At 35.2% G+C, this 20,213-nt stretch overlaps 1 protein-coding gene across 2 annotated transcripts in view; it reads right to left on the reverse strand.

The window, feature by feature from the left end:
• The window catches only part of SKAP1 (src kinase associated phosphoprotein 1), a 317,213-nt gene that overhangs the window by 184,708 nt on the left and 112,292 nt on the right, over window positions 1-20,213 (reverse strand). For both annotated transcript variants that reach the window (XM_079799085.1, XM_079799086.1), the window contains one exon: window positions 16,294-16,410. In XM_079799085.1, coding sequence (XP_079655211.1) covers window positions 16,294-16,410 — 117 coding nt within the window. The remainder of the gene's footprint in view (window positions 1-16,293; window positions 16,411-20,213) is intronic.

Raw genomic sequence — 20,213 nt, forward strand, 5'->3', positions numbered from 1 at the left:
CCTTCGGAGTATAATCCAAAAACATTTTTTTTTCTATTTAAAAACAGCGATAAAATGGATGCATGAGAAACTGGAGGGCTGGGGGAAGGGGAAGGGACGTATTTTGCATCCTCAGACCCTCTTACACATTCATGGAGCCAGGAGAAGGGCAAACAAGGACTGAGACTCTCTTGCATCTAGTAGTTGGTACACCCTAAGTGACACTTCAAGGAGTTGTTCTATTTGTTTGAGTTGTCTTGTTCCTTCAACTGTTAGAATGTTGTGGGTCTTTCTAAAATACCCTTGGGGGAGGAAGTGGAGAGTGGTGATTCACCAATTTAGGGCAGAGAGAGAGAGAGAGAGAGAGAGAGAGAGAGAGAGAGAGAGAGAGAGGTGACCAAGTAACCAGATAGAGAGCTATGAGTTCAATAACCAGGATTATCCCATGGCAAGGATTCTGTTCTCGTGAAGCACGATTCCTTTATCTCTCAGAGACAATCAACCTTTAGCCAGAGGAGTGTAACCTTAAAACCTCATAACTCAATTTAACATAGTGTTAAAGTTTGGGGGGATATTTGTCAGGGCTGAGGCTGATACAATCAGTCTGAGGGACCCTAGAACAAAGAGCAGTGGGTGAAGAGCATGTCACCTCTGAGCACATTCGTTTCCTTGATGAACAAGGAGCTATTAGCTGCAGAGAAAGCATTATCTAGGTGAAGAATGAGGCCGATTGTTTTAGCTGCTTCTCCTGAAATTGTGGAGTTGAACATAGGGTCCCAGTGAGTGAAGGAGCAGTGTTTGTTACTGCGGTGTTGAGGATTAAAAAAAAAAAAAGTTTAATTTGGGAGGGAATATAGATACATAGCTCTTCTTCAACAGCAACCAGAAATCAATTTGAGATCTCTCTCTCTCTCTCTCTCTCTCTCTCTCTCTCTCTCTCTCTCTGCTCTTACTTCATTAAATCAAAAAAGTTTTAAAATATTCAATCATATAAGACTTCTAAAAATCCAGTTGGGTTAAATGCTAGCTTTTATGCAAAAGTCAAGAAGGACTAGTCAATAAAACATCTAAGGAAAGAGATAATATACTCATTGGGCAATGTGGCTTTTTGAAGGACAGGCACTCTCTTCAAAATTTTATTCTCAATAAATTATATAAACTTTAATTGTGAAATTCTATCCAAAACATTATCTCTAAATTCATATTCCTAATAAAATTGTTTAGCATTTCGAGTCTCTTCACCTTGCTTTAAATTAATCATTTCTTTTTCTAACTCTAAGTAGAAAAGTAATCTATAAGGCATAACTTTTGTTTTTTTAAAAACTACAAATATTTTAAGATTATATTTGTTAATTTAAAAATGTTTTTTCTTTAATTATACTATTCATAAGTTTATTATAGTATGACAGCTTTAAATAACTGATAACATTTATAAAAAAACAATATTAATTCTTCTCTGAATGCAGGTTTTCTGGCTTTAGAGATAAAACTTTATTCTTATTTTTGCTGAATAGGCTTATTTTTATCATTTCTTTTTACATGTTTTCTGGGTGTGCTGGACTACGGACTGATAATTTAAGTTAGCATCTTAGAAATCCAGGAACTTTTCTACAACAAACTCATTAAAATATATTTCAGAATCTGACTCAGACAACAACATAAAATATCTGCTTTTATCATTTAAAAAATGACCAGCATATTTCATTTTAAAAGGATAGTAAAAGTTCCTTAATCAAAAACTTCTCAGGGGTCTTTTGCCACATGGATTTACTGCAAACCAGCTGTATCTGCCAGGCCAGTAAACCTGCCAGCCCACTTTAGTCAATACCTCACATTGAGATGCCTCATTTAAAAAATCTTCCCGATCGGGTAAATATTAAAGGATATATTCTTTTCTAACCCTGCAGATACAGCTTTCATGGAGACATTTATGAGAGCTGAAAGGATTGAGGGGAAAATAAAACCCATACGGCTTTTTAGGTTTTTAAAATTTTTCTTTATTGGAATTTCAATAATTCATTTAGCAGAGTGTGCGAAAAATTTCATAGAAATCTTTTCTTAATTTTACACCTTTGCCATGTATTGAAAATCATACCCAGCATGCTCTTATATCACTTGGACTGAAAAACAGAGTATGTTTGAATTACTGTGAGTGATAACTTGGGTAAGTGTTTAAAGAACATTATAACTAAGTCAGAACTCAATTTTTGCCTACTCTGTATAGGAAAAGTAAACTTAGCGTTGTGAAACTTTCTACCTAGGTCTGGCTTCTACAGTGCTAGACAAGGGTCTTGGCAAGTTCTGTACAGTGATTCATACTGCAACAGTCATAACTGCTATACATAGTATATCACACTGTAACAATCATAAATGAGCTGTAAAATGTGCCCTAATTACTAACTCAACTTTTAGAATTTACCAAATCATCACTTGTGCAATTTCAGTGATTTCTCCTTAACAAAATTCTTAAAACAAACAAACAAAAGGAATATAAGAAACAACAAAAATGCTGAAGGAAGGACACAATCAGATACAAAAAGTAAACATCCGAAAGGTTTATAAATGTATGTACCTCCACAAGTTAGTTCCCATGTATTTTTGCTCGATCTATTTAATGGAATAATCTAGCTTTCCTAACTGAACTGGAACTAATATCAGCTTTTCCAACATTTGTTCTAATTTTCGGACCAAATACGCAAAGTCATTCATGTGTATATTTTCCTCCCTCAATTAGATAAAGCTTAAACTTTATTATAGCTGAAAAATGTCTTTCTTCTGGTAAGACAAGCTATCTGTTTTGTCTCTTAACACTAAATGAAACACACCTTTAAAAAAGTTAATATGTTTAGAATTAGATTATAGTACAATTTGATAATTTATCCATGGAACAAATATAAAAGCAGTGAGTAGCTGCTTTTTAGAAAAGCAGGCTCTGAACAAGTCAATAAAGCAGTAAAAAGTTTTTCCTGTTTGGCTCCTTTTTAATGTGTCTCATCTTAAATGAAAAGGGAATTTTAATGAATTCCAAATTAAGGGGAAACACTTAAAAAACAACACTATCGTATTAAAAGAAATGTGTTCTTTTTGAAAAAAGCAAACATGCAAAAGATTCCACGCGAAGAGCTCCCTGAATTGTTCTGCTGTTCCTTAGGAAAATTCAGAAAGATGCTTGCTTTATAGCTGAAGGCATTTACACATACAGAGTGAGAAAGCAAGGAAGAAAGAAGTAATCCGCCTTACTTCCAGATTCAGTGATATGCTAAAGAAGGTAGTATTTACAATAAGACATTTAATAAGAATGTAGTTTCCCAGAAAAACCTCTTCTATCCTGTACTTGGACAACAGCCCAGGACACCCCGACAAGACCATCTGATAACTCCTTATAGCTACAAAAGCCAACCTTTACAAACACTTTCTATATTTTACTGTTATTAACTATAATCATCCAAGAAATTGGTTATTATAATTTCCCTAATGTTAATGCTAAAATAAAGAATACAAACGCTTAAACTGATTAATAAATTTGGGTTAATAAATTATTCTAAAATGAATCTTTTTACAATAGCCACATAAAGACATATCTCTAAGTAAGAAAGCTCTATTTCAGAGAGTTTCGTGCAAATACATATACCTAGTTTAAAATCAATAGTCAAAGAATAGTGTATCCAACAGCAGTTGTAGTTTTTTGGCTGATCTAACCGACTGAAATACAAATAACACAGGTATAATAACTAAGGGCCATTTTCTGCTCTTTACTCATTTGAGAATGTTCCAAGTTTTTATGAAAGTCCACAATTTAGTCTGTCTCATGAAAAGTGCAGCCTTTACATGAAAGAAAAATCAGATCCAGTATTTTCCTGAGAAACCTGACATAGATCAGGAAAATCAGGGTGTGTAAGACCACCTAAACTGATTACAGATAAATCTTGAAAACATTATGTCAAATTATTGCTTTTTTAAAAAGTATAAAAATGAGGCTATTCCTACAAAGATCCATAAATGCTTTGTTACTAAGAGGTTTCACCTTTAGATTTAATTTTTGTCTTCATATGTTCAGAGGAATATCAATACTAAAAAATAATAAATGGCTGAGATTAAAGTTTTATTCACACATCTTAAGGGAAAAGCACATAAATGGAATTCATTTCCCCATTTAAAAAATAACAATTATCACCTCTTCAAGCGGGAGAGAAAAAGAGAATCAGTCAAAATTAGCAGTTTTGTATTTAATATTTAAATCATTACAATATTCTCACTCATTTCACCTGTGCCCAACCCCTTTTCATTTTGTTCTGCTATGTCTATGCCATTCTTCACTTGCAATTCCTCAATCAGTATAATTTTCAATATTCCCTTTTGGAAAAACGTAATAACTATGTATGGTGCCAGGTGGGTACTGGAAATATTGGGAGGAACATTTTGTAAAGTATATGATTGAATAACCACTATGCTGTACAACTGAAACTAATACAAAATAATATTGAATTTAAACTGTAAAAATAAAAAGCATGATCTCAAATTTATTTCTGGAGTTCTCAGAATTGCCAAATAGGACCTCATATTTTCATTAGAATGTGACTTGAGCATAAAGGCAATCTACATATCCATTATTTAAGTTTTTCTTAGTAGCTTTAAAAAAATAACTACTTAGGGAAAATGTCTAATTTTAATCTCTTCCTGAATTGTCATGTGAGGCATATTAATAGCAACTTTTCACTGGTTCTTTTCTACAGACCAACTATTCCAACACAGAAGTGTTACTTTTAGTGGTCTCCTAGAAAAGCAAACATAATTGTGTGCTACCTGTAGAAAATTTTCCCATAAGCAATATTTCCCATAAGCACTAACTTATTTGCATGTCAGTTTAGTCTTCCCTTCAGCTATTTGCTACTTACTAAACGATTATGAATATCTGAAATGCATTCACCACAGAAGGAATTCTACAATAATAAATCATAAAACTGGTAAAATTAGTATGTTATTGGAGTTATAGAATATCTGTTTACATCTGTCAGAAATGCTAAAATATCCATTTATAATGGCAAAGAAAAAAGTACCTGTAATTTTGGTTTAATATTAATATCCAAGTGTCTCTTATTTACCTATTTAGGAATAGAAAAACCTCAAAATTATGGTTTTATTTTATTTGTCCTCTTGGTTTGTGTAATAAGAATATACTGAAATGATGGTTGTAAGAAGGTGATATCTTTTCGGTTTTAGAGCATTAATAATATAAAAGAACAGAAACTTCTCATATCTGAGGGTGTATACACTTGGAAATATATACATATAATTTTTAAATTCTTGGATTCACTTCCTATGGTCACATGTTGAGAACTTGTATATCTTAACCTTCCTCTTCAACTAAAAATCTAGAAAAGCCCAAGAGTAGTATTTACTTTTACCACAAGAGGGGGCTAGAGAATTCTGATCTCTTCTAAGGTCTATAAAACCCTCTTAACTGCTACTTTATAGACATTCAATTACAACAGGCCATAATACATTAAGGCTTTAAAACACACATATATCCCAACATATGCCAAAGCAAGCACTACACTGGCATGCCCACCAGATGATCACCAATGCCAACATCAAATAAACACTGAGGCATCTTCTAGTGGTTTATTATATGAGATTTTATGTTTTTGCATTTCCCTCCCAAAAGGCAGCTCTCTCTTGGAATGGAAAATATCAAGGAGTGTTATAAAATACCCAAGGATTGGACGGTATGACAGGGGCAGAGTGAGGTAAGGATTAAGGGAACTGAAATTTATGTAGTTTGAAAAAGTGAAAGACTCTGGGGATAAATGTTCACAGTCTTTAAATACCTTCTAAAGGTAACAATATAAATGAATTAGGGGAATTATTCAGTCTCAGAAGATGGCATAGAAAAGAGCAATGGCCTGAAACTAAGGAAGGAAAAGTTTAGATTAGACATGAAGAATAAATTAGTAATAATAGTTGGGCGGGAAAGATGTCCTGCAAAGGAAGGATACAAAGCACAATCGCTATATTTGATAATTAATTAAATGAGATATTAGTAAGAATGATGGGAATTCATTAGAAGGACTAGATTAGATAACTCAAGTGATTTTTTTTCCCTAAGCTGTGACAATCTCTAGGCCCAACTATGTTCTTAGGCATTCATAAATGTCTTTCAATGATGATAATGATCATTTATAGAGAGGAGAGCTCATGAACCCAGTTAACCCTATGTTTTGTTGATTAAAACAAAATCTGGAGTATTATTATGAAATAACATAATTATAAAGTTAACCATGACAATTATGTTTATCTTTTGTAGCATTCTATTAAAATATATTAAACCATATAAGCTATATCCTAACAGAATCTGCAAATTGGATAAGGCTCCTATAGTGAAAACTTTCCATCAAGGAACAATTCCCTTATAAATTGCAATTTTACAAGCCAGAGAAACCACTCTGTATAATCTTTCTTTCCCACTAGACTATGTATTTGGGTTTAAGCTACTTAGGACCCAGGATAAACAGGCTGTCATTCAAAGTCAGAAAGGCAGTCTAGACCATAAGTGTAATACGGTTTGTGAATTCAACAATATCTCCCTAGTAGGCCATAATATTCTAGATTAGTAGTGCTTCAGCATTATTTTAAACAGTATTATTAATATTTACCTTCTTTTTGAAAAATCAGAGTTTTATGACAGGGCAGAAAGAATTTATGGCTAGTGGGGAAAAAAAAAGATCACCAAAGCATGAAGAGTTGAAAGCAATATATATATTAAGTGTAAATATATATTTATATAAATTAAGTATACGTATCTATATATTTGGCCTGAAAATTCTTTTAAAATATTTTTATTGATATTTAGAGATAGAGAAAGGGAGAAGAGAGAGAGAGAAACATTGATGTGAGAGCAAAACATAGATCTGCTGCTTCCTGCATGTCCCTAGGGTGTTGAGCCCACAACCCGGGCATGTGCCCTGACCTGGAATCTGAACCGGCAACCTTTCTGTGCAAGGGCTGGCCTGAAAATTCTTAAACAAAATTATTTCATGTTTAAGTGAATATTGAACTTTGAGGTAAAAATGGTCAACAGATTTGAAGCTTGAGGAAGGATGGCCTGGTGGTTAAAATTATCACGAGGAATCCAGAACTTTAGACATGATTGCCACAGGTAAGGCGGCTAACCCTTAGGTAATTTGGTGTTCATCTATTAGGCAGGTGCCATCTTTAATTATAATGCATTTATAGATTCTAAGAACACAGTATATAAGATCTTCTAATAAACCAAGATATACTAGTATAACCTCACCCTACCTCTGACTTATTTATATACCAATCAGATAAATAGGTTACATTAGCAACCAAAACACTGCATATCATTTCACCACCACTGTACTGACCACACTAACACTTCCAATAATCATATACTAGAACGTTCATATTACCATTAAACTTGTTGACTAGTTTAGAATTTGGGGGAGAAACAGAGAGAATACTTGAGGCAGTATGAAAAAGCTTAATCTCATCGGCCAAGTCACTCACTTAAAAACCAACTGTTGGCACTTGAAAACAGCCACTGTTATTTCACTGCTAATTATAGTGGAAGCTCACTAAACGTTTGACCTTTCAAAGAATGGACTTTTTGCTCATACGCCTACTCTGGAAGACTTCTAAAAACACTTTGGCCATAGCACAGGTCAAATATTATCTTGACTTTCTTCCAAACTACTACAAGTCCAACCAAGTGTGTGTGTGTGTGTGTGTGTGTGTTTCTGAGAACTCTGTCTCTAATAATCAGCACTTGATTATGTACCAGGTACTTTGTTGTGGAAGTGTCTAATCTTCACACTAAGATTATTAACTCACTAGATTATTTACTCACTGAGGAAAGGAGTCATACTTTATTTCTCTTTGTATCCTTGAAACAGCCTCTAAACTCATGATTAACTAAGGGCATTCAATAAAGTTATTCAGTAACAAACACTTCATTGGCAGTGTATTAAAATCTATAGCAGACAAAAAAGGTAACTATTAGTCCTATGTCAAATCGATTCAGGGGCTAATTTTATGTTATTTGTAATTATAATTGTTAGCATTTATGGAGCCCTTTGAAATTGTTTATAAAATGTACTGTTCCCAAATTATTCTGGGAAGAGGCTAAGAATATACACAGGCCAAAGAGACACACACGTTTGAAGAACTTGACAAAAACTTTCAAGAAATAGATTCAGAGCCACGATTAGGCCTCCTGCAAAACTGTTTGGGTCTGCACTGAAAAGCGTGCTGAGATCATGCAGGTGAGGAAACAAACATCGCCTGCCATAGGACCTAGGCACTTAGCCTCTAAAATTTAGTTTTCTCTTTTGCCTGGCCCCTAACTTCTTGTGAGAAAAAAATAAAATTTTGTTTTCTCGAAAAACTCATGGACATGGACAACAGTGTGTTGACTGCTGGGGGGGGGGGGGTGGAATGGGGAGGGAGAAGAGGTATAGGGGGGATAAATAGTGATGGATACTTGACTTGTGGTGGTAAACACACAATACAGTGTACAAATGATGTGTTGTAGAATTGTGCACCTGAATAACCTGTATAATTTTGTTAACCAGTGTCACTCCTATAAATTCAATAAAAAGGAAAAATAAAATAAAATTTAGTTTCCTCTTTGGTAAAACAGAGATCAGATTAGGTGATTACCAAGTCTCTTACAGCTCTGAAAGACCATGAATATATGTACAAACTTGCGTTAAATTTGCAAAGAATTTGTCTTAGTGAAAGAAGCATTATGGAAGCTATCCAGCCATCAACATACGTGAGAGTGTTTTACTGGGCACTGGATGGAAGGTTAGAGTTTAAACATGAACCAACAGCCCAACATGCTGGGCTGAAGAATGAAAAATGGGTAGGTCACAGACAGATAATTGTTATTGTTTTTTTATTCTTCACAAAACATGTATAATCCATGGTAATCATTTGTTTAAGTTATATAAATTACTGTTAACTTTGAAACCCAGTTTGTCATCTTCATCTGTGATTTATAACAGATTATATAAACGACATGATGTCTTCGATCTAATAAGACATTTATCTTCATGAAGGAGGCCACTGCAATCCTGAGTGACAGGTTACTTACCCTTATCACAGTTAACTCAACACTGAGTCCTTAATTTCTAACAATGATCTGAAATCTGGTGGACTCACCTGAAGCCAACAGACACTTGTTCAGAAATTCACCACGCTCATGAAAGTGTGTGTTTTATAGCAGAATTTGTTCTTTGGCCCCCAAAGCACAGACATGGGAACAAGTTTTGTGTGTTTTTTTTCACAATGTGCACTCTCCACACACATAAATTCCATTAGGGTTGACGGGAATCATGCGCTTTTATTAAAGAAAAATATACCTGTGAGCAACAAAGATGAAAGCAACTGTCTAAAGGATAAATAGAAAATGAGATAAATGCTTATTGGATGTATGTATGTATGCACATATGTTTATTTATATATGTATATATGGACAGAGACTATCTTGAGTCACTTTCATTATCTTCGTAGCATAGAACAAAAAGGGACTAAAAACTTTAAGTATGTTCTCATAATTTATGTCATTAAAACACGCATACACACACACAGAGAAAGTAATGCACTTGGCTCTATCAGTGAGAAGGAAGCAAATCGCTTGCTGCTTTTAGGCCATTAACTCTTTTCACGTACTGGGGAACCAGTGGTGGAGCCTGCAATAGGTACCTTTAACGTTCCAAATGAAGCAGCCCTAAAATACACGCATGCTTCTCCAAAGTTGTCAGCAGGATTCGGCCTGAGTTTTACCTGATCAGTGAGGTCACTCACCACTCACCACTGCATCATTAATTCATATACCTCAGTAAACACTGTAAGAAACGCAGTTTATTTACTCTGTGAAGCAATGTAATCTATACACTAAAAGCACGCCTTGTATATGACTCACAGCAACGGGTGTCTCAAACTGGCTTGTAAACAAACATCTCTTATACTCCTTGAGTATCAAGTCTATCAGGGGGTGCTATGAGTAGACTTGGATAGCAAAACCTGCTTAATAAGTGGAAACTCTAGGTATAGGATTCCAGCTCAGTAAGAGGAAACCTTAAAAAAACAATTAGAGCTCTTTATGAGTATCTAATAACACGACCTTGAAAATGTAAAACAAAACATGGAAAAATTGATAAATCTACCACTGTAATTGGAGATTTTAACTCAATCCTTTCAGCAGATAAAAGAAAAGCTAAGATATAAAAGACCTGAAGAATAATATTTACAAGTCTAAAAATAATAAGAGTGTATTCAATAAATACTTTGGGAGTACACACAGCCCATAAGCATAAACTGATCATTAGTAGGCCACAAAAGATGTCTCAAATAAAACGCAAAGAATATAAGTAATATAAACTATGTTCTTAGACTATAATGTAATAAAATTAGAAGTCAATATTAAAAAGCAGGTTTAAAAATCCCTAGAAACTAAAACAAAACAAAAACCAGGAAAAATACACACACATGCAAAAATGCTTCTAGGTAGCATGTAGGTTAAAAAGGATATCATAGCCCAGCTGGCGTGGCTCAGTGGTTGAGCATCAACCTATGAACCAGGATGTCACAGTTCGATTCCTGGTCAGGGCATATGCCCAGGTTGTGGGCTTGATCCCCAACATGGGGCATGCAGGAGGCAGCTGATCAATGATTCTCTCTCATCATTGATGTTTCTGTCTCTCTCTCCCTCTCCCTTACACTCTGAAATCAATAAAAATATACTTAAAAATTTTTTTTAAAAAGGATATCATAAAAGAAATAACAAAATAGCTAGTATGGAATTACGATTATAATGAAAGTAGTGTATATCAAGTTTTGTAGGATACAGTTAAAGTAGTATTTAGAGGATAATTTTTAGCTTTGATTATATTTATTTTTTAAATGAACATTATATTCAATGGCATAAAAGCAATAAGGGGAATGAGATGTAAAGCCCATAAGAATGGGTGTTTCAGAGGACAAATACCCAGCTAATCAGAGTTCTTCTTAAAGCAGTGGGATTTATTGAAATTCAATCCCTACCCTAGGCCCTCTGGATTAGGCGTCATCCTTTTTACCAAGTCACTGAACTTCTTTAAACCTCAATTTCTTTACCTGTAAAATGGGACTAACTCTCAGATCGTTTGAGAATTAAATAAGATAATCCATAAAAAGCATTTTGTACTGCATAGTAAGTGCTCAATACATGGTTCTTGTTGCTAGATGACGCTCATTCCAACTCCCAGATTTCATGATTCCAACTTTGGTAGCATGAAATTCAAAACATACTTGAATTTCAGCTACAAAAATCTAATCAACCACTTAAACCTTCATTTTTATTTCACAATATTAAAATAGTTTTGTTTAAAATATATTCTTCCTCCCATTAGGAAAGATATTAAAATATCTTCTTCCTATTATTATTATAGAAATAAAACACACAACAATCAACAAGAGCTAGTCTACTGTTATTAATAATATTAAATCCAAAACCAACTTCTATTTCAGAATCAAATGAAAGGAGGGAAGTGTGGGGAAAAGAGGGGGGGGGGGGATAAAGCTGTAAAAAAAACTATTCTCTTTATTTTCAAATATTCTATATGCTTTTTAATGTACCTTTCAGAAAAGGCATGGAGTTGAAAATGGCCACAATTGGTGCTATAACAGGTCTGAAATTTCTTTTAAATCAAGTAGCATATAATAAATTGATCAATACCAGGTTCTTCACTTAGTCATTATTACTCTTCTTCAAAGATGGTTATAGGTCTTTATGTTTCCAAATCTATGTTTCATTTTGCTAGAGAATAACAACCTTCCCTAAACCTTCAACTTCCTGATGTAAAAATAAACTCTAAAAACATTCTTTCCCACTTCTTTTCAGATATATCTGTCCCATATCCATTCATTCCCTTTACCTTAATTAGAATGTAATAATACATAGTACATAATAAATAATATATTATTATATACTAGAGGCCCAGTGCACCGGTTCGTGCACTGGTGGGGTCCCTCGGCCTGGCCTGCACCCTTTCGCAATCCGGGACCCCTCGGAAGATGTCGGAGAGCCAGTTTTGGCCCCATCCCCACAGGCCAGACTGAGGGACCCCATTGGTGTGTCTGGCCCGTGTGGCCCAGTCCCGATCGGCTGGACCCCAGCAGCAAGCTAACCTACCGGTCAGAGCATCTATCCCCTGGTGGTCAGTGCGCATCATAGTGACTAGTCGAATGGTCCAATGAACAGTCGGACACTTAGCATATTAGGCTTTTATTATATAGGATTTTAAGTTTCATCTCTTATAAAATGTTTTTCTTTTTCTTCCAGAAGGAGTCACTATACCCTATTTATAGAATAATTTCTTTCCCCAATCCATCTTTTAAAAAATGTATGTACATAGGGGTTATTCATTATACTAATAAAGTAAGTTTACAGACACATTAAAATCCATTGTATATTTTGGACCATGAAAGCACTGGGCTTCGTAGTTGGCTGACTCTTGTAAAGTTATTATATTCCGCATTTCATACTAAAATTTTTTCCTTCGATATGGTAGAAACTGTGCCTCCCTAGGTTTAGAAATCTAAATGTTATTACTTGTTAGCAAGTTTTCATTTCTAATGGTGGGGCTATGCGCTTGTTTGAGGGCATTTACAAAGGAAAAGAAGGAGGAATTGTGAGGAGGTGGCAACATGCTCTCATTTTTATGCATGGTTTAGCCTGTAACCTTGGTTTTCATTTTTTGCTGTGCACCTGGCCAGGTTTCTATATTCTTCCTGATCTCTTTGTAGTTCTCACAAAAGCATGTCCCAAACATGACACGCACCATGGTTATTGCTTCTCATTACTGAAGCTATGGGTGGATGGGTCAGACCATGTGTCCTTTTATAATTGTACCTTTAGGACACTAGTTGGAGGTGGAAGGCAACAAAAATGAAATATTTTAACAGTGACCTTTCATTATCTAATAAAGATAAGATTCCAAAAGCCTAAAATAATGGCACTACAAAGAAAGGTAAAGTATCATTTTTTTAAAAAGGATGCCCTTAACTATCTCACCAGCAACTGAAGACACTGACTTTATATTTGCTGGTCTACTTATTTATTTATTTTTAAAATATATTTTATTGATTTTTTACAGAGAGGAAGGGAGAGGGATAGAGAGTTAGAAACATCGATCAGCTGCCGCCTGACAACCCCTACTGGGGATGTGCCCACAACCAAGGTACATGCCCTTGACCGGAATCGAACCTGGGACCCTTCAGTCTGCAGGCCAACACTCTATCCACTGAGCCAAACCGGCTAGAGCTAGTCTACTTATTAATAGTGTGTTTTCCCAATGAGATGGTAAGCGCCATGAGGAGAGGGACTGTGTCTGATTTTTTTAGCTGCATATTTCACTTACAACTTAGCACACTGACTTGCTATTACCTTATAATCTCTAAATAAGTGTTTGTAAAAATAATGAATAAGTAGTGTGTCAAGCGTTACTGTTCTCTATAATGGTAAAATCTAGTTAAGCAGGATATGTTTACTTAAAACTTTAACATCTTTCTAACCTTCTCTTAAATTTCACAGAAAATGTATACACTTTTATTTTTCCAGGGGAAGGAAACAAACATGTATTGTGTTCATTATTTATCAAGTACTCAGGCATGTACTAGAATCAATGCCTTACAGAAACTCATAGTTAAACATTATCTCACCATCCTACAATTAAACTTTTAACACATATAAACAAATCTATTCTTACCTCTACCATTGACTCTGCCTCTTTGGGAATTCTTTTAACTTTTATGCACAGAATTAAAAATAAAAATCTATTAAGAATTTAATATTACTAACATAGTTAACTCCTCTGTTATGGGGAACCATTATAGAACAGAATTCTCCTCTTTGGAGCTTTCCAGATAATAGAAAAATGTCAACATGATTTTTTTTTAAGTTTTATTAAATTTATTTGGGTGACATTGGCTGATAGGATCATACAGGTTTCAAGTGTACATTTCTATGAAACCATATATGTATATTGTACTGTATGCCCCTAACCCAAAGTCAAACCATCTTCCATCATCATATATTAGGTCCCCTCCTCACCCCAACACCCCCTTCCCTCTGGCAACCACCACACTGTTGTCTGGCAACACTAAATTTTTTTAAATTTCAACTATTTTTAATGAAAATATTTCCAAACATGCCACGTGTATCTGTATAGTCTTAACCAAAATGTCTGGGGAACATGAATCCATCTTTTTGGATAAGTTAGATGAGGATAATAGTAAGGATAATAGCGTGGTTAAGAACAGAGATTCTAGAAGCACTACTTACTAGCTGTGTGATCTTAAACAAGTTAACTTCCCTTGGTACCAACTTCCTTATCTGTAAAATAAAGATAAATCCTAATATCTACCTCTTAGGGCTGTTCTGAGGATTAAATAATGATATACTCAAAGTGCTTACAACATAGATACAAGGCTCAATAAATGCTAGCTTAAAAGTTTCACTTTATTAAGGTACTGAGCTATTAGAGAGTTTGAGCTGTTTCTCTCTGTAATACAATATGTCCCCAGACAGCTTTTTTAAAGTTTCCATATAAATTTTGTTTTAATTATAAATTTTGTTTTTTTATATAAATTTTTTATTGTTTTTCTGTTTCTTACCTCAATGTTATTTGATTATACCTCAACTGATGCCTTGACAGGACCCCTTCTTCTAATTTGATGCTTCACTCACTGTGGGCTGAGAAATCAGTGAAGGCCTCAGGGGCTCTCTCACATATAAGGTACATAAGTGTTAACACAGGACTCAGGAACATCTATTTCTACTTAGAGGCTTACTTATTGTGTTTTCAGCTGTGTTTGGGAAAATTGGAAATACCAAATAAGAGACTTATGGATTAATGAGGTACTATTGTTCTAATTCTGTCAAGCATTAGATTAATCAAAAACAAATGACAGGTGTTTTTTTTTAAAATGTTTTGCACTGTTAATTTTCTTCAATTATTAATCAGCTACTAATGTAATTATTAAGCTCTCAATCCAAACAATGTTTTTAGTGTCATACCTGAACCAATATACAGGTCTGACCCTTACAAGGCCCAATTTCTAAAACGTGCATATTACTAATTGTGCTAGTTTACAAAGCTCAAACAAAATAAAATGTTTCTGTGTGATTGAATCCATAGTGGAGGTTATCAAGTCAATGCAAAGGAGAAAATATGAATCACCAAACGAGCTAAATGAAGTAAGAATTCATGGATAAATTGAAAGTAGAAGGGAATATAGAGATTAAGAACTCTTGGAAAATGCCAAAGTCATAGGGAAATTTGGAAGAAAAATAAATGGAGAGATTGCGGACTAATAAAGAGAAATAAGGAATAATTTACCAACTTTACTCCCAACTCCTAAGTGAGTAGTAAGCTTCCAATTTAATATTCAGTTTAGCAGCATCTCTACCTTTTCCCTCCACTGTAAAGGCACAGGAGAGACGTTGATAAGATAACCGTGTGCATCAGTGATGATCAAACCTTCTGTTCAAGTGGCCAGATGCCAGAGAGGCACAATGAACCCCCACCCTTGGGATATCTGAGTCTGAGCCAGAAACTGGCAGCCACAAAGCCAAAATTTTTATATTCATGTATCTTAAAAATTCATCTACATTTTGCATCTGACTCTATTACACAGCAATGTGTTTTAATATAAAAATAATATTCATAACAGTTGAATTATTTAAATACTCCCATTCCTAAATCTCCAAGTAAAATTGATGCTCCAGGAAGATTTGCATTATGTTTCATGTGGCTTCCCCTTGAACAACACCAATATGGTTGGGCATGTGAAAAGAATTGGTAAAAATGATATCTTATTATAATATGATAAGCTTAAAATTTCAAATAATCAACAATAAATCAATATTCCAATAACCATTAAATGAAAGCTCTAATTCTCATGCAACTCTATGAAGCTAAAAAATCTGAAAGAATGGTAAATTGGGCCCTGCAATCTTAAAATGCCCTCTTAGCTTTTGAGCTACAGTTCTTATAAAAAGATCAATAATGATGTCTTCCTGCTTCAATATGGAATTAGTGTTTTCCTAAATACATTAACTTCAGAAGTATTGAATTACCAGGAGGCCCAGCACCACAATGAAACAAATAGTTGTTCTTTGCAAACTAGTGATTACCAATTCAGAGAACCCACACCGAAGGCTGCTTGACTCAAATGACAAAGGGCAAAGACACCAGGATAAAAAGCAACAAAGTATGATGAGCCAAAATCCAGAAAAATGACACTCACCCTCATCCTGATAATCTGGCAAAAAAGGTGCATCTGAGGTGAGAGAAGGGCCATGAATTCCACTGTGGTTATCATCGGAGCTGTCCTGTCCAAGGAAATTTTCAGCTTGGTCTCCCCCTGAGGGACAAAAAAGAAAAAAAAGTAAGGTCATACTTTGGGCATCTTTATAAAGGTCTTTGTATATTTCTTCTGGTGTTCACCTAAAAAGATATACCAAAAGCTATATCTCGATGGATATGGCTACTACCATTAACATATGAGAAACAGATAAATAAGTTCAAAAACCAACTTACCTGGATGGGAAGGTTTCCATTCTACTACTCTCTAACTAGAGCTTAGTAGCTGTTAGCTTAGACTGGGGAGACCTCTTGTCACCAGAGGAAAGCTTCTCCACCACACTTAAAATGAAAATATAGCAATATAAATATGTATCCATATATACTATATCTCCATTAATTATGACCTTAATCATGAATGCCTCTTTTTCTTTATATTGCCAAATGAAATAGACTAAATTACACAAAGGGTTAACCTTCCATGCATAATATAATGGAGCAAGGACAATATGCTTTCCTGTTCTGAAAAATAAGAGAAGTAAAAATATGGAGAACCTGGCCTTTGCCGGATTCTATTCCAATTTCAATCACTACTTGTTTTGCAATCTTAAGAAAGTTCTCTCTTTATAATTCTAGTTTACAGCCTATGCAACCAACCTCTTAGGAATTCTAAAAGCCCTAAGAAGGTAATATTTGTTCTGCAAAATGGCTTTGATGAAAGGTAATGTATATACAATACTGAATTATGCAATTAAAACAATGCTAATCTCTTTTGGGTGTTTTCAACATACATTGGATTATATTTTGTAGAAGTGGCCATGCTATTATGATACTTTAAAAGGTTCAGGCGGAAGATGTTAGCTCATTCAGGAACCGGAAGAAAAGGCTCTGCATTGCAAATGGCTTTCCTTAAAATCCCCTAAACAGAGGTACAGTCTGCTGATAAAAGGACACCAACAGCTGCTCAGTTCATTTCACAAACATGAAAAGGGGATTTTCAACCGAATTTAATATTATTTCGAATACTAATTTCCAAAGGAAATCACCAATGCTAATCTCAGTAAACACTGTAGAGTTTTGGCCCTGGATTTCAACTAGGGAGCAGTGAAACCAAACAACCTACATAGAATCTGTATTGCTTCACTTTAAAGGTTTATTTCCTACAATTAAACTAGAAGGATAGGGAGGATATAAAATGATAAAAAAGAGAATGGCTGAGCACACGATACAGTATGTAGATGATGTTTTATTGAGTTGTACACTTGAAACCTGTATAGTTTTATTATCCAATGTCACCCCAATAAATACAACAACAACAACAACAACAAAAGAATAGCAGCCTGGCCGGTATGGCCCAGTTGGTTAGGCATCCTTTGTGCACCTGGAAGTTGCCGGTTCAATTTCCTGTCAAGGGCATATGCCCGGGTTGCAGGCCCAATCCCTGGTATGGGGGCGTGCAGGAGGCAGCCTATTGATGTTGTGCTTTTTCATGGATGCTTCTCTCTCCCTCTCCCTTCCTTTCTCTCTAAAAATCAATAAACTATTCTCTCTCTTTTTTTTAAAGGATGGCTGTAGCCTTCTCCTTCCATAAATTAGATGATCATATCTAGACTCTTCTATGATCAAGGTAGATATTCATAACTGAGCAGAACACCTGCAGATACAGTACTGCAGAAATAAACTGGAGTTTATTGTGGAGAAGAAAAGTAAAATGAAAAAGAAAAACAAACAACATTTCATATAACAGTCACTGGCCAGAGCCACAAGAAATGCTCTCCTTTATTAGGTTACTGATCAGGATAGAAAGCTTATGATTATGCTTAAAGTATCACTATGAAACTTCCATCATAACCAGAAAAAATCTCAATCTCAAATAGTGGACTGAGGCCGAAACCGGTTTGGCTCAGTGGATAGAGCGTCGGCCTGCGGACTGAAGGGTCCCAGGTTCGATTCCGGTCAAGGGCATATACCTTGGTTGCGGGCACATCCCCAGTAGGGAGTGTGCAGGAGGCAGCTGATCGATGTTTCTCTCTCGTTGATGTTTCTGACTCTCTCTCCCTCTCTCTTCCTCTCTGTAAAAAAATCAATAAAATATATTTTTAAAAGAAAAAATAATAGTGGACTGAGGATTAAACTACGCAAACTTTGCATCACTGCGAATTCACTGAAATTATATTATCAACACGACCTAAATAGACTGCCTGGCAGGTATCCTGAAAGTGAGCTGTGAAGTTAAAGCAATTTAAAAATTTTGAGCCAAACCAAATTCAATTTTAAAAAAAATAAATCATTTGGGTTGCCATGCAACATTTAACATTTGTAGGATATACTTGAACATTATTTATCAACTAACATTCTAGACACAGTTTTCTGCTTGCTTCAGAAATTTGACAAATCTACTCTCTTATACATTCTAGCATCCCAGGTTTTATTTTATTTTTTAAATAAGCAGATCAGGTAGGGGTTTGCGTTGCTTTGTTGCTTTTTAATGAACTTTTTATTTTGGAATAATTTTGATTTATTATAAGTATTTCAAAAATAGTAAAGAGAATTCCGGTATACCCTTCATCCAGTTTCCGCAAATGTCAACTAAGTATGTAACTAGGGTATATCTGTCAAAGCCAAGAATTTAACACTGGTGCATCATTGTTAACTACAGACTTTATTTGGATTTCCCCAGTTTTCCCATTAATGTCCTTTTTCTGTTCCAGGATCTACTCCAATTGCATTTAGAGCTTCCATTTTTTAAAAAATATGTGTTTTTATTGCTTTAAGAGAGGAAGGAAGAAGGGGAGAGAGATAGAAACATCGATGAGAGAGAATCACTGACTGGCCACCCCCTGCACGCCCCACACTGTGGAATGAGCTGCCATAACCTGGGCACGTGCCCGACAGGAATTGAACTGTGACCTCCTGGTTCATAGGTATATGCTTAACCACTGAGCAATGCTGTCAGGGCTAGAGCTTTAAAGTCTTACCCAAAATACCTGCCTGGATTTGGCATCTGATTTACCAACTTCAGATGGAAAAATCACTTCCACATGATTCCTATGGTTTCTGAACATAGTTTCCCAAGGTAGGCTTTTAACAGCCAAATACAAGACCATGCCTCCATAAAGCATGTAACAACAAAGGTACACAACGCAAGAAATACAGAGCTGAGGTCAGTATTAAAAATGGTTGCAGTGGGGGAAATATTTGAAAATATGTTTTTACACCCAAGCATAATTAGTTCCTGATGATGGAGATGTTGCTGTAAGTGTTTTTAGTGTTATATCAAGTGGCCCAACTCCCTTGGGCGTACACCAAAAAAGGCCTTTAACACCATATAAATAGACACTCCCATGTAATTAAAATGATTACAACTACTCAAGATGCATGGGTGAAAAGTTTTATAGAAGAACCAGCAATTACTGTGGTCGTTTTGGATTTGTTTACACTTATAACATCATTTTTTGTTAAAACATAACCGCAAGTGATCTCGGGATTCATCTATAGCTCTGAGAGCCGCAGTTCCAAGTGGCCACTACGATAGTCCAGTGGGATCAGACATAAATGATCACAAACTATAGTGACAGACATTTCCACTCCAGCAGCTCTCCAATTAGGGCTCAAAACTCCATCTGCTTAGAGTGGCTTTCTCACAAGCAAGAACCCTTGCCACTAGAGACACACTTTCCCATTGCAACTCACTCAGAATCAATGTATTTCTATACAGACATATATATTCTAACACACAGTATCTCCATTCATCACATCCACTACCTCCGGTCCCTTCTCTTTGTATTTCTAAACAAGATCTGGGGGAACTATATCAAGGGTTCACCCGCTATTAGCCGATAATTTGCTCCTTCATCCTAAGTG

This window comes from Cnephaeus nilssonii (genome assembly GCF_951640355.1).
Source record: "Cnephaeus nilssonii genome assembly, chromosome: 19".
NCBI classification, from domain to species: domain Eukaryota; kingdom Metazoa; phylum Chordata; class Mammalia; order Chiroptera; family Vespertilionidae; genus Cnephaeus; species Cnephaeus nilssonii.